A 15082-nucleotide genomic window follows, 5' to 3' on the forward strand; every position below is an offset into this window, starting at 1 on the left:
TGCAGAAAAAGGGGCTTTTGCACAGAAAGAAAATATCCACATTGCTTGATTTTTGAGCAAAAACCCCAGTGCAAAAATGGGTCAGCAGAAAATATGCAAATGAGATCACAGCTCACGCAAATGTGTCCCTCATTAGCTTTTTTTTTTGCTGAGAAAACTCGTAGTATAAACGTAGCCATAGTGTATATCAGGAAACACTAGAGGAACTGTTTCTGCTGCTTAAGTTCCAACTATGTATTTTTTCTTTTACGTTTTCGGAGGTTAAATGCGTAGTCCCTTCCAAAATGAAAGCCAATTAGCATACCTATTATAATTTATGATGCCACAATTTTTTATGTCTGTAGGCAAATGCCGCTGCACTATAGAAAGGTGATGTGCTTATCCCTGAATATACATATATTGAAGTAGAACTTGCAGTGTTTTTATCCTACTCCACAGCAAGCTGCAAGAGATTTATCTATCTGATGACAACAACCATGTGAATTAATTTATCATCTAAAAGGCCTTTATTGCAAAAAGATGACAATTGTATGTCCTCACATAAGGTTTAGCACCGAGCTTTTATTTTTCAGATAGTCCTTTCACTGTTTTCTTCATGTAAAAGAATTAAATGTGTCTGTTGGGATCTATTTAGGGGATTTTAGATTAAAATATTTGTTGTTCCAGTGGTGCATTTATAATATGAAAATACCTGCCTACTTAAACATTTTTTGCTGAGAAACAGATTTATTAATTGCAATAAAATTCTTACATTTATATTGTGACTTTCTTTTCCCACTTCAGGTTTAGAAATGTAACTCTAGGAAGTGTATGATTTGCACTGGATTCTTTCATTCGTCTTTTTATTTCTCCAATTCTGCTTTTGCCTTGGAAAGATTTATTCCGAAAGGCTTGCAAAAATGAACACATACATAATATGAAATGCTTATTCAAACAGTGCTTTTTATTTTCAAAGCACTTCACAATTACCAGCTAATTAATCAGCATTCATAAAGAAAGTTAAAAAATCCTGTAGCACAGGGATTGGTAAATACCCTTCGCAGTGAAGGGGCTAATAAAATAAGCACAAAAATAATTAACATCAAACTGATGCAGAGTGTAATTCTTGGTGCTTTAGTGTAACCAAACCCACACAAAGAACTTCCGACAATAAGCAAATGCTTAAAGTATGGAAATGTCTATTTGTCTTTAGCTTCTGTCTGATCCACTTGAATGTCCAAATCCGTTAGACAACAGTAGAACAGCATCTGAACATATTTTGTTGTTGTGGCTACAAGATAAAAAAACACATAGATGAGATAAAGTTACAATAGAACTTTGGTCTTTTATGAACGTTGCTGTGCATGAATCACAAAGCACTTTGCAAACATTAGTGAAGCTTTGCAACACCTCTGTAAGGGAGAATAAATCCATGTTACAGAGACATCAAAGCCCACTTTTGACATTCTTACTCTTTAATCAACCCTTCATTGAATTTACTAGAAATTTGTAAGAGCCATATCAAACAGAGCAAGGAACTATGAAGACTGAGCCTTTGAAGACCAGTTTGTAAGTCAGTATCAGAGCTATGCATAATCCTCTGCAGCAACTAGTTTCTAAACCTGAGTCCGCTACATTAATGATTTAATAATTTAGCAAACTTTCTGCTGATGTTTACAACCCTAAAAAGATTGTATCAGGTTATTTATACAAGTTCCAACATCTGTCCCATCCTACACACATAGAGCCTCTTTTTCAATTGATCCTGGAAAAGAGCACCCAGTGTATACAGCCCTACTGAACCACCATTTTTCCCCAATGTCAATGTCAGCCCTTACCAATCTCAAATATCCATCATTCTAGCAGAATTCACATTTTAACTGGGTATCAAAATAGGCAGTCTAAATCAGATACTACGCTAATTGGTCAGTCAGTGAAACAATACAGTTATGTGGTACCCTCAGTCCTTCAGGAGACAAAAATGAACAACTTTAGTCTGCAGAGAGACAAGGTGAGTGAGGTAATATTTTACTGGTCTAACTTTTGTTCTTGTGTGTTCACATAGATCTCTTCATCAGTCTTCAACAGAAGTAGGACTTTTGACTGAGCCAATATAAATTATTCCTCCAGAGTGACTTATAATTAATGTAGGGTAGCAGAGGTTGGACCTCCCTGGTCCGGCACCTGAGGACCTGACTGGTTCTGAATAAAGGATTTTTCCAGACCAGTGGAGGTCATTTCAGGCCTCTTGCTGCCAGGCCCTCAGGGTTCCTGGTTCCTGCCACAGCCCAGCTGAGATACATGCCAGCTCCTCACCCCCACCCCTGCCCCTGCAGCTCAACTGAGCAGCACGCCAGCTCCTGGCCCGCCCTTGCAGCCCCACTGAGCCATGTGGCTCCCGGGCCCCCACCCCCATGCAACTCACCAGGACGCTCTGATCCTGGAACATATGTGGTCATGCTGAATCATGGGTGATGACGGACCACAGAATCCTAGATTTTAGAGGTTCAACCTGTCCTTTTATTATATCTACATGTAGGAAAATTCTGTAAAGTTGCATGGCTTAGGTTATTTTTTCCCTCTGAGACATATAACAATCTCAGCAAAGCTTCCTAAACATGTCCTGTGTTATATATTAAAAATTGCTGCGAGAACAAATTTTACAAAAGATCCAGAAAAAATAGCTAAGATGTATTTATATTTACAGGTGTCTACTCATAAAGCTGTACATATTCATATACTAATATAATGCTACATTGCTTACCAGAGAGCCACTGACACCATTTAGGTTTCTTTTCAGATGGTAAATGGACTCCCAAATAATATGCAGGAATTCCAGAAAGGGCTATGCCAATTCCAATAAGGGAATTGATTGTGTCACTGTAGAGGGGAACCATGACCAGGAAAATGGAACATAAACAGTACACTACAGGAAAGAAGAGGCTGAGCTGCAAATACAAAAAGAGCAACACGAATTAAAAGAAGCAATGAATACTCTTGAAAAACATATGGCCTTATAAACTGAGGCACTAATGAGGCAGATGTGTCAGGATCACTTTGCCTGGGAGAAGCATAACTTTAAAAAAGGAAAGGGACTGCTACAAGGGGAAGGGGCAGAAGAGAAGAGCTGCTTCACCTCAGAGACTGCTGATCACAAAGACACATCCGCCAAGAGGGGGACACTGCCCACAAAGCTGTACCAACCAGCTATAGAGCAGGACACATCAAAAGAAGAGGCTGGAGTTAGACCCTAATAAAAGGCAATAGACCTATTAATAGGCTAGATCCAAAGAGCTGAATCTAGAAAGACAACCTGAGAGACAGGCCACCTTCCTCTTCACCTGAAAGGACCTTTCTTTTGTCTGTTTATTCATTTAACTTGGGTATCCTTCATATACTACAAAGTAGGGAAAAGGATGCTATAAATTACTTGAAGTAGAGTCTGGAGAAGACTTGGGGGGAATCCCCTCTGCCCCCCAGTGTAAATGCATGTGTGTGTCTGTATCCATCCATCCTTTTACCAGGACTACACAAACTCAGCTCCAATTGACATTTATGAACAATCGACAAATGCAGTAAGAGCACAGCACTGAAACTGAGCTCTTCCATGGAGGGATTTTCCCCTTTAGGCTTCTAGTGCAACTTTTATCATTTGGATGTCAGAACTTGAATGAAGCAGCTTGACTTTCAAATTGAGTTTGCAGAGTTGGCAGAGATGTAAAATCAGCAAATCTGATACAGAAATAATGGAAAAACAAATACGGAATCCCATGATAAACCCTTCCACAGATTCATTTCTCAAAATAGAACCAAACTTTGATACCTAGCCACTGTTCTCAGGAATGACCTTTTAAAATGTCATAGCTAGCTATAACTTATAAGAGAAAAAGAGAGAGATTTAGTATAAATATTATTTTTATGTAAGTAAAATGTAAATTAAAGAAAACAATTCACTGAGTGCGCACTAAATTGCATGCAAAAAATATGAGGTCAACGAAGCAGCCAAAGAGTAATAGCAAGTTTATCTAAGCTGACTGTGGGTGCTTATTTATTCATTTCTGAGTGCAATCTTGGTTGTACTGAAGGTTATGTCAAAATTCCCATTGATTTTAATAGGGCCTCTCTCCTCTCTTCTGCCTATTATCTGGAGAGTTTATTAATGAAGTTGTGAAGATAATGAGGTTTATCAAAGCTATTTGTTGCTAAAATAGGCTGCATATGACAAAGGGTGGAATCCAACTGTTCATTTTTACAACTGGAAGATTTGTGGGCTGCAAGGGACCCATAAGCAGCTTGTGTTTTGTTGGTCTGACGTCCAAAGGAGAACAAATCTGGTTGGTCAAAAACAGCAGAAAAAGGATTGAGCAGAAGTTTCCTCTATTGGTTGTTGTGATGTTGGGTTTTGTTGTTGTTTTTCACATTTAAAATTTGAGCCAAAGGTCTTCCCTTGAAATTAAAAAAAAACCCTAGCTTTGAAGAACTAGCAAGCTTACTAACTTTAGTCCGTGTATTTAATGTATTGTATTTAACAGGAATTCTGTTTTTGTGGCAAGTGATGGATAGCAATCAAACATTGCAGTCCTTAATAGCACACAGACAAAAACTGATGCTGGGAAGGATTGTAGAGGGCACTGTGACAGGAGAGAGTCAAAATAAAGTCTTTGGAAAAGCTCATGAAGGGTTACTAATTTGCATTTTACATAAATTCATTTGGCTGTCTGAATGTTGCTGGGTAACAAACACTCTTCTGTACTTGTAGAGTGTTTAAGACACCATTTCCTGGAGTACCTAAGTAGCATTAATACACCTCACATGCCCACTACCATACTGCTGTGTCTAGACTGGCAAGTTTTTCTGGAAAATCAGCAGCTTTTCCGGAAAAACTTGCGAGCTGTCTACACTGGCCGCTTGAATTTCTGGAAAAGCACTGATGATCTCATGTAAAATCATCAGTGCTTTTCCAGAAATACTATGCTGCTCCTGTTCAGGCAAAAGTCTTTTTCCAAAAGACTTTTGTGCAAAAGGGCCAGTTTAGACAGCATAGTACTGTTTTCCTCAAAAAAGCCCCAATCGTGAAAATGGCGATCGGGGCTATTTTGCGGAAAAGTGCGTCTAGATTGGCCATGGACGCTTTTCTTCAAAAAGTGCTTTTGCGGAAAAGCGTCCTGTCAATCTAGAGGCGCTTTTCCGAAAATGCTTTTAACGGAAAACTTTTCCATTAAAAGCATTTTCGGAAAATCATGCCAGTGTAGACATAGCCTACATGTTTTGGATGGAAGGTATATACATGGATGAAGGGAAGAAGGTGACGTACCACAAAAGAAGGAAAAGTGGAACTATTATCTGGCAGCTCACAATTTCCCAAAATATAGGAAATGTCATCAAACAAGAATATTGAACTGCAATGGAGCCCTGGATACTCTGTAACTGTGGCAGTGTAGAAATCCACTATGAGGGAAACATGAAAGTTTAAAGTTGCACAGAAGCAAAAATGAGTCACAAAATCAATAATTGTCAATTTTTGTGCTCTAGATAGCAAAAATGACAAAGAAATCCTTCTGAAAGCTAGAATACATTGTACTCCTTAACTTGTGACAGGATATGTTCAAAGGATTGTTATGGCTAAAAGAATAGGATGTAAGGGAGCTGCTGACACATTCTTAGTACTGCAGTATTACTATAATGTACATGCACACAGATGCATTGACAGTATATGATGTTCTATTTCCTTCTTTGTACTTACTTTAATAGGCCGTGGCCTATCAGGCTGAGTATGTCTCAGATATATTAATCCTGCAATAGACAGTCCAACAAACAGCCAGTAATTGAAGCTGTAGTAATTAATAAGGAGAAAAACATCTTCCACAAGGAGGTAAATCAAAGTCATCAAACCCTATAGTAATAAAGGTGAGAAGGCTTTTTTGAGTTACAAAATCATTTTGTTATGGAACAGAAATATACTATATACTAAATACAGATTAAAGGCCTGATTTTTAGTGGTGCTGAGCTCCTAACTTCCAACTGAAGTCACTGAAAGCTATGGTTTCAGAACCAGGAAGAAACCTGTAAGTGCTCTGGTGGACAGTGCCGAAAAATGAGCATCTGTTCTGCACTTTGTTTTATCCTCACTTGTCAATGTGTAGCCCTATGCACATCATTATTTACTGCACACCATCCAAACCAGCGCTGAAGACAGAATGATTAATTTCCTCATGGGCTTGTCTAGCATGTTCATTAGTATAGTATACGACTGTTTCAAAATTGTTAGTTTATTGTCCCAAAATCCATGTGATGGGAGGGGGTCATTTCCCCATATGGGGTTCTGAGGCAGAGAGAGAATAATTTCAAAATTTTCCACGTACATGAGTGTCTAACTTGAGACAACTACAATCTGCGCATTATATAGAACTGTATCTGTTCAGAGCATAGTTCTCATTGACTTCAGTTGCAGCACGGAGTGCTCCACACTAATGCAAATCAGATCCAGGGTCTCAAGTTAGGAACCTAGAAAATGAGAAACAGAGACTTAGAGGCTACCTGTGAGAAGGATGGTCTAAGGACTTGCTCAGCATCACAGAAGCAGCTCTGGCAGAGGCAGGGATGGAATCCAATTCTCCACAGTGGCACTCAACTGCCTTGACTGTGAGCCCATCTCTTCCCCTCCTGAAATCCCCCTACCTCATTCACTACACAACTTCTAAATTAGGCAATGGCCCTACAGACAACAACCTCATTCAGAACACAGCCATGCTCTGTCCCCAGAGCAAGCCCATTGTGGACACTGACTGAGCAAGGGGATTTGTGGTTAAAAACAGCATGTGATCATGGGATGAAAGGCTGTATCATGCATTCAAAGGGGGTACAGGCAGCTTTTCCCGCATGTTCTAGCTTTTGATTAATTGACTTAATAATGTTCGTTTGATATGCTTTCCCTATGTGTAATCTCCTCATTTTTTGAAGAAGCAAAATGGAAAAAAAATCCTCAAATCCATCATGTGGTATCTGACAGACACCCGCCTGGTTCATCAGCCACATTGGAATCTTTGGAGCCCTTCACAGACCTCTGTAACTTGTACTAGTAGAGTAACTGGTAGCAATAGTAATTTGTTATCCACTATGTCAACCTCGTCTACAGGGGGATGAGACATCCATTTTGCCAGTGGATTTTACAGTTATGCTGAGAGCCAAGGAATGACAAGACTCAGGAGTCTTGGGTTCATTCTAGGTGCTGGAAGGGAGTGTGTGTTAGTGGTCACAGAGCTTTCTGCCTAACCTCCTCACGCCTCCAAGCCTGACTTCTGTTTCCCCAGCCCCTTCAAGCTGTACCTGTTCCACTCCTTGTCTCTTGCTCCTTCTCTTTGCCTATCCAATCCCAGTCTCCACTCCTTAGGCTTCTTGTCCCAGTCTCTCCTTGGCTCCCAATCATTCCCAGCCTTCCCTCCCCACTGGCTGACAGGCCAAGGCCCTGGACCTAGCTCATCCTATTTTCTTTTCCTCTCTCCTCCCGCAGCTTCCAGTGCCATCAGATTCCTTAGACAATCTGTTCCTTCCTCTCCCCCGCCCTGTTCCCAGGCCCACTGCCTGTCTTCTCTGCATGGGAGTCGGGAGTCTTCCACCTCCATTCTGTGTGGGTGCCAGCAGTCTGGAGGGTGGGTGTCATTGCGTTTATGTGTACACAGGGACAAAAGATGTCTGGCCTCATGCTGCCAGGGTGGAGGGTCTTGGACTCCTGCCCGGCCTGAAAATCTACACAGCAATTTTATTTTTTAGCCCCACAAGCTGAGCCCCACAAGCCCAAGTCAGCTGGCCAGGACAGCCACAGCCATGCCGTAGGTCTTTTATCCCGGTGTATTTGTTCCCTGAGAGCACAGGAGAGAGACACTCCCTACTCTCTGGTCTAGTGCCCAGGCCCTGCTAAAAACTGAAGATGTCTCTACTGAGCATGTGTTAATGGAGATTCTGAAAAGGCTTCTCTCTTGGCCAAAGTTGGGCAGATTTTCACAAGATCAGCAAAAGGCACATTCTTGATACAAAGGCCACTCTTCTGCCAAATTTCCAAAGTATGTGGGCATTAGAGATGTTCAAAATATTTTTTTTATATTATCTGGATTTTTTAAATTGGACTAAAGATTAGTAGGGTGACCATATTTCCCCGTTCTGAATGTGGGGCATCGGGTAAAATTAATTGTATTCTAGTGAGTTCAATGGCAATCGAATGTATAAACCCAACAAGGGAGGGGGGCTGTGCAGGGTCACATGCTCCTCTTACACAGATTTCTGTCAGGGCTCACACAAGAACGTAGCCAGCAGCCTTTCAGCACTCTGTGAGGGGGAAGCAATAGAAGCTACTTCCAGACACAGGGGAGGAAGATGGGGGGAAGGGATGACTTGGCCCGGGTCTTTGCAGAGCTTATCTCTTTCCCCTGTCCCACCCACCCCACTTCTATAGTGAGAAACAGCTTGTCCCTTCCTACCTGCACAGTGTTGAAAGGCAACTAACATCTCCACACTGCTGCTGGTGGCCAGTGACAAAACCCAGTCACCTCCTGTCCCCTGGCTACAGCACAAGCATGAAAGGGTTAAGCCCTGAAACTTCATTGTGCACCAGGACCCAGGGAACCTGACTACAGGGGCTTCAGGGAACCAGACCATACAAATGGCTCAGCAGAGGAGAGTGCTATGGGGACGGAGCTGCTTCAGGCTTCTTGAGAGGCTGAGAAGGACCTAGGTACATGAAGAAGATGCTAAGCACCTTCCCAGGGGCTGCTGTGGATCCTGCAGGGCCAGGGTGCAAACAAACCACTTCTGTCTCCTCTGCCTCTCCAGAGCTTATCTGAGGGGCAGAGAGATTTCCCCATGCCAGTGTTGTGCAGGGTTTTGGCACACACAGGGCTTAGTTCCTTCTGGGCAACACCCTGGGCTGGAGAATCTTGGGCTTTCCAAAGGCGTTGACACAGCCACAGTGGGGGAAGGAAGGCTGTTGGTGAGCTCAGTGTTTTGACCAGGAGCTGGTTCTCCACACAACACTAAGAGCGAGATGCACCCAACCCTGGTATATGGTGGGCATCGGGGTTAGGGAGAGCAAAGGGGCAAAGCAGGATTGGGCAGCAAGAAGGCGGGCTTGTAAAGGGCTGTTGGGTAGGCAGCAGAGGTGACATGTAACTGGTTGCTACCTGACACTTGCCCATACTCAACACCCATGACAGGACATAGCCAGTGCTGGCCAGAAACAGGACAAGAGGTGTCAAGAGACAGAACGAAAGGGAGACCAGCAAAGGCAGTGGCTGGCTCCGTGTGCCGCTCCACGAGCTGCTCCTCTCCCCACAAGCTCTGGCTCCACATGCCCATTGGCTGGTTCCAGGCACTGCCGAGCAAAAATGGGTGGAGCTCACTCTGGGCTTGTTTTGAAATGGGATTGGCTTCATTTCTTGGCTTATTTTGCTTTTTTATCTTGTGAGAGTTGGCTACTCGCCTCCACCTATGAGCTAGACCTGCTGCTAGCTGCTTCCAGGGCATAGTGCGGTCTGCTGTGCCAGGACAGGCAGGAAGCTGGCCTTAGCACCTCTGCTGGTCACCTGGTCACCTTACAGCAAGGTGACCCTGGCCTGACTTCCCACAACCTAGTACGGGGTCATGACCCATACTTTGAAAATCACTGCTGTAGGGTAACCAGGTGATTAGCGGGGATGCTAAGGCCAGATGCTTGGGGCATGGGTAGCCCCTGGAGCTGGATCTGCTGCTGGCCACTTCCAGGGAGCAATATTGTCCACAGTGCCAGGACAGGCAGGAAACTTGCCTTACCATCCCACTGCATCACTGATTAGGAGCTGCTGGAGGTAAGCCTGTGCCCCGACAATCCCCTGTCCCAGCCCTGAGCCCCTCCAACCCCAAAACCTCTCCTGCACCCTAAACACTTCATCCCCAGCCCCATCCTATAGCCTGCACTCCTTGTACCCCACCCCCATACCCCAGCCCAGAGTCCCTTCCTGCATACTGAACCCCTCTGCCCCATCCTCCAGACTACATCTCAAGTCCCTGATCTCTGGCTTCACCCCCAAGCCCACATCCCTATGCAAAGCCTTCACTCCCTGCACACTCAACCCCTTATCCCTGCGGCCCCACCTGGAGCCTGTACCTTAGTCAAAAGATACAATTATACTGTATCGCGGGCATCAACAACTGGGTCACGAGGAAAAGAGTTTGAAAACCACTGGTCTACACTGTTATGCATTTTAAACCTCCTCTTTCTTTAACCGATCCAAAGAACCCCCTAAAGAAGTTTTTATAACTAGTTTTGGCTGACTATTCCTACCCTCTGGGCCTAATTCTAATTCACATGAAGGCCACTTTACTCAGCTTGGCTGAGTGTAAATGAAAATCAGGACACAAGGAGTCAACTGTTTAAAAAAACCCCAATTTAGTTCAACTTTCTGGGGGAAATTTGCCCAGTGCAGACAGGCCTGAAAAAATTGAATATAAACCCTTTACCATTTTGCATTTCTTAAAATAGTAAAGTGAGAGGAAATACTGTTACTTACATTAAAGAAAAGAGCAGGGACGGGTGTGAAGCACTTTATATGAATCAAACTCAAACTGTCAGGAAGGTGTCCTTCTCTGGCACCCACATAAAAAAGCCTAACACAAAAGGAAAGAAAGAAAAATCTAATTAGCCAAGAATCCTGTTTTTCTACTACAACAGAACCAATTGTCTTGTTTTTTGTTATTGTTGTAAACATTTATGAAGAAAAATGCTTTTCTGTTGTAAGTACCAGTCTTTTGTCCACCTTTGCCTTTTATTGAATTATACATAGCTCTGGATTACCAGCCAGGGCACAAAAACATCTCCATCATTAAGGGATGATTTGACTTAATGTGACAAATGTAGATGAGACTGCTAGATAATCAGAAGACTGCACTGCACTGCAATGTGGCTCATTTTCAGGAGTCCTTTTGAGAATCACTACAATGCTACTGGCAATAGTAATTCCTTGCAAGCATCTGTTTATTGAAGAAACATTGCACTAAATATTCTTGAAATAACTTCCTAAAGCCTGAAATATACTAAATTCTATTGCTTCTATAACATCAAAAGTCCCTACCAGGACCGTGCTACCACAATGCAATTTGACAGTGCAAATGTGTATAATTCACGCCAATCATCTATGCCGAGCATGCTTCCTTTTTAGGAGAGCCATATCTGGATCCTTCCCTTTGCATAGGTAGAGAAGCTCCATGCAGGCTTTTAGACTGGAAGCAACTTGGAACAGGAATAGTCATTTACTATGTGTTTGTCCAGCCCTTGCACAAATGGGCTTAGACTTGATTTGCCTCAAGCAGGCCTGCTGATGCAGGGCAGTAATGGGGGCAGTTGCCCCTGGATCCAGCAATTCATAGGCGTCCAGGGCTCTGGCCACCATTGCTGCTACTGTGGCAGCAGTGGTGCCAGAGCCCTGGGCCCTTTAAATTCCTGTCAGAGCACCACACTATGCACTCCTTGTGGCTCTCAGGGCAGGGGGTGTAGGGCATATCATGCTCCAGGTGGAGCGGAGGGCTGGCTATTTCAGCCCCGCCCCTTCTGCCCAAGGCCCTACCCCTTCTGGGAGTATGGAATGGCCCCCACCTTACCCAAGAGCCCACCGCTATAGTCAGCTAGTTTTGCATATTTATTAGGCCAACGGCAGTGTTTCTCCCCACAAGTGAATAATAATCCCATACTAAACTTGCAAAGTCCGAATTATTTAATTCTGGCATTACAGAAAGATGACCATGTGTTCTGGGACTACATGATATATTGGACAAAGATAGTGCTAAATGATTCCCTTATATCACTGGATTGTAGTATTCCTTCAGGTTTGGAAAAATATTCAGATTCCTCCTAATGTATTCACACACGGCAACATTATCATACTTTCAATTCTGTTGAATAGAACCCATATCAAATTTATGGTGAGCGTGATGGTATATGTCTATGACAGTTCAATTCTGGCTTGACTGAAAGGAAAAAATTCTTAAGTGGCCCTTTCCCCCCCCTGTTTAAACAGTTCTAATTTTGTTTATTGTTTATGAGTTATCAACAGGCACTATTACTGGATCAGTTTCAGACATCACAGCATAGTAATATCCAGCATGACAAATGTCTGACAGATGAAAGATAGGGAAGAATATAGACATTCTTTAGTGTAATGTCTCCCAGGGCTAGCCGTTGCATTGTATCTGTAAAACAATGAGGAGTCTTGTGGCACCTGAGAGACTAACAGATTTATTAGGGCATAAGCTTTCCTGGGTAAAACCAACTTCATCAGGTGAATTGGAGTGGAGTTTAAGTGTAACATAAATGAAATTGGTCTATTAATTGCCTCTAAAATAAAACCTGTATCCTAGTCATGTTATTTCTTGCAGAAATCTGGAGGTGTGCTCACAGATCACTTTATATATTCAGATTTTACCCTACAAGCTGTCAGAACCATAGAGATCTGCCGTGGGCTTCACATATAACTAACGGAAGAGAGGCACATGCCTCTGGCAGTGTACAATCATAGGGCCACACCATGGTAAGTAACTGCCACTTGGCAAAGGAAGCAGTGCTGAGCTATATTGCTGTAGCCAGAGCGTCTGGAACACAGTGCCAAGACACAAGTGCATCTCATACAATGCGTCCCAAAGCATGAAGGGTAGTGAATCTGCTGTGTCCCTTACTAAGAGGGATAGTATACAATAGACGGACAATTTTATATGCCCTCCCCACTACCATTCCTCACTCCTTTTGGGTGGTTCATTTCCTGGGTGGCACTAATGGGGAACATTCTTTGTGCACCTGGAATACATCTTATGTCAGTTACGCATGGGAGTCCTTATACCCTCCCATCTTACAGCAGTCACACCTGGACCCTAAATTGCTTGTAGCAAGTCTTCCAGATAGACCAATGTGATAGAAAGAAACTCACCAACCACTCTTGTTAACATTCTATTGCTACCTTAGACCACATTCTTAACATTTAAGAGTGCATTACTTTTATTCTACCGGGCAAGCTGACAGACTCACTGAATCCCTGGGAAAGTGGAGGAGACCCAGCTCCATGCTCCTGGAAGAGGGAAGGCCTCGGGTGGAAAGGACGGTGCTGGGGCAACCAGCTCTCAGCGACACCCGTACCATGCCCCTCACCCTCAGCACCATCTGGAGTGCTACTTGGGGCTCTGTAGCACACTGTGCAGTGCTCCAGCAGGGATTTGAAAGGACCAGGAGCCTCGGGCCCTTTCAACTGTTTCCTTCTTTGCCCTCTTCTTTGCAGACCTATATCCTACAATACTAAACAGCTGAAATGAAGATTCTTAACTTCAGCAAATCCCACTGTAATATATTATTAAATGATGCCACTTACTACAAAGTGCTATTGATTGCCCTTTGAGTACTGCCTTCTTTTTACATGTGTGATGTTTCATACCTGGAAGCTGCAATAGTTGATGAGTTTAATCCACCATAACAAGACATCGCCACTGCGATAGGTATTATCCATTTAGCATAGCTAAGAGTTTCATTACCAAATGTCTGCAGTGGAAAAGAAAGAGCGGAAGGATAATTACATGAACTATGCAATCACAGCCTTCCTTGCAAAACAGTCAGAAAAATTTATCAGCCCAAGCACAGGGTCTCCTAGCCCATGATGAAATGAACATTACTCTTGCTGAGTGGAATTTTGAAAGGCTGACCAATGTTAAGATAAACCCTATATTTGGAATGAAACAAAATTGGATTTTGGTTAATTTCTATAAAATGGGTTTGAAATAGTGGTTGCTGTAGAGGAAAAAAAAAAAAAAAAAAGCCTGAAGCAAGGTCTGAGACCTGAACCAAAGTAAGAAGAGCTATACTATGAGTAACAGTCAGGCCTTGTCACAAGCAGATGTTTGCTTGCCAGTCAAGTGTCCGGGACATGAACTTGGCATGAGGACTGCTAGCACTGCTAAAACCACATGGAACATGTAAATACATTCCACCTGGACAGTGCAAGGACACCCCAATTTCGCACATGATAAAATAGGTTGACAAAAAGTGGTGAATAGTGATACTTTGTCTGAAACATCAGGAGTGAAAGCATAACAACAGGTGAGGAATAGGAATGCTCTGGAGGAAAGTACAAGGGGAGGTATCAAACGTGTCATTAATGCATACGATGTGTACTGTGTGTATCATAGATTGTTTGTCTCAGTCTATAAATGTTGGGGTAACTCGACTTAACTCTTGTCCAGTCTAGGGGGCAATAGTGAATCCATATTATTGACTGTGCTGTGTCCATTGTCACGGGTACAAATGCACAGAGGCTCTCTGGCTACTGACAACTATTAATGTACTTTGTTCAACAATAAACCTGACTCAGGTGCCTTCATATCTTATCTGAGTCTGTGGTCTTTGGGAGCTCCCTTGAAGTCTATTATGCTAGCTATCTGCACAGAGCTGGCATGATATACTGAGGGATTATAAAATGGTTCAACAAGCACCAATTCATATGGAGATATGCTTTATGTCTGGACCTCACAGTGCACTGGTGTTATTACACAGGAACAATTAATTATTGCCATTAAATGCACACACAACATCTTAATTGCTTGGTTAAAAAATCTGTTGTACAAGGAATTACAGAGTATTTTCCATAGCGGGATATATACTGTAAACATTGGCATTTTATTCAAATTTCACACAACTTACCACTGCTACTGCATCGCTACTTAGCAGAGCTGGCATGTCCAACACTACATAGTATGCTATGTTAGTCAGCAAGTAAATAATGCTCACAACAGGCATTGAAATTGCAATTGAGAGGGGTAGATTCCTACAAAGAGAAAGATAAAATGGTATGTATTAAAAAAGAAATGGTCCTCCTAAATACAAGGTGAGTAAGGTAATATCTTTTATTGGCCCAACTTCTGTTAGTGAGAGGGACAAGTTTTTGAGCTTATTTAGAGGTCTTCTGGTCTGGGAAATATATTCAGGTCTGGCCTACATTACAGAATTAGGTTGACATAAGCTGCCTTGGGATGACCTAGCTGTGGAAGTGTCCTGCCAACATATGTGCCTCTCCCTGATGATTTAGGTCATGGCTACACTCCT

At 42.8% G+C, this 15082-nt stretch overlaps 1 protein-coding gene across 5 annotated transcripts in view; it reads right to left on the reverse strand.

The window, feature by feature from the left end:
- Positions 1 to 922: 922 nt before the first annotated feature.
- The window catches only part of LOC102461694 (Y+L amino acid transporter 2-like), a 36957-nt gene continuing 22797 nt past the window's right edge, over positions 923 to 15082 (reverse strand). For all 5 annotated transcript variants that reach the window (XM_075920426.1, XM_006114332.4, XM_075920425.1 and 2 more), the window contains 6 exons: positions 14681 to 14804; positions 13422 to 13525; positions 10518 to 10614; positions 5723 to 5872; positions 2744 to 2927; positions 923 to 1270 (listed from right to left, as the gene is read on the reverse strand). In XM_075920426.1, coding sequence (XP_075776541.1) covers positions 1179 to 1270; positions 2744 to 2927; positions 5723 to 5872; positions 10518 to 10614; positions 13422 to 13525; positions 14681 to 14804 — 751 coding nt within the window. In that variant the 3' untranslated portion in view covers positions 923 to 1178. The remainder of the gene's footprint in view (positions 1271 to 2743; positions 2928 to 5722; positions 5873 to 10517; positions 10615 to 13421; positions 13526 to 14680; positions 14805 to 15082) is intronic.

This window comes from Pelodiscus sinensis, chromosome 2, assembly GCF_049634645.1.
Source record: "Pelodiscus sinensis isolate JC-2024 chromosome 2, ASM4963464v1, whole genome shotgun sequence".
Classification (NCBI taxonomy): domain Eukaryota; kingdom Metazoa; phylum Chordata; order Testudines; family Trionychidae; genus Pelodiscus; species Pelodiscus sinensis.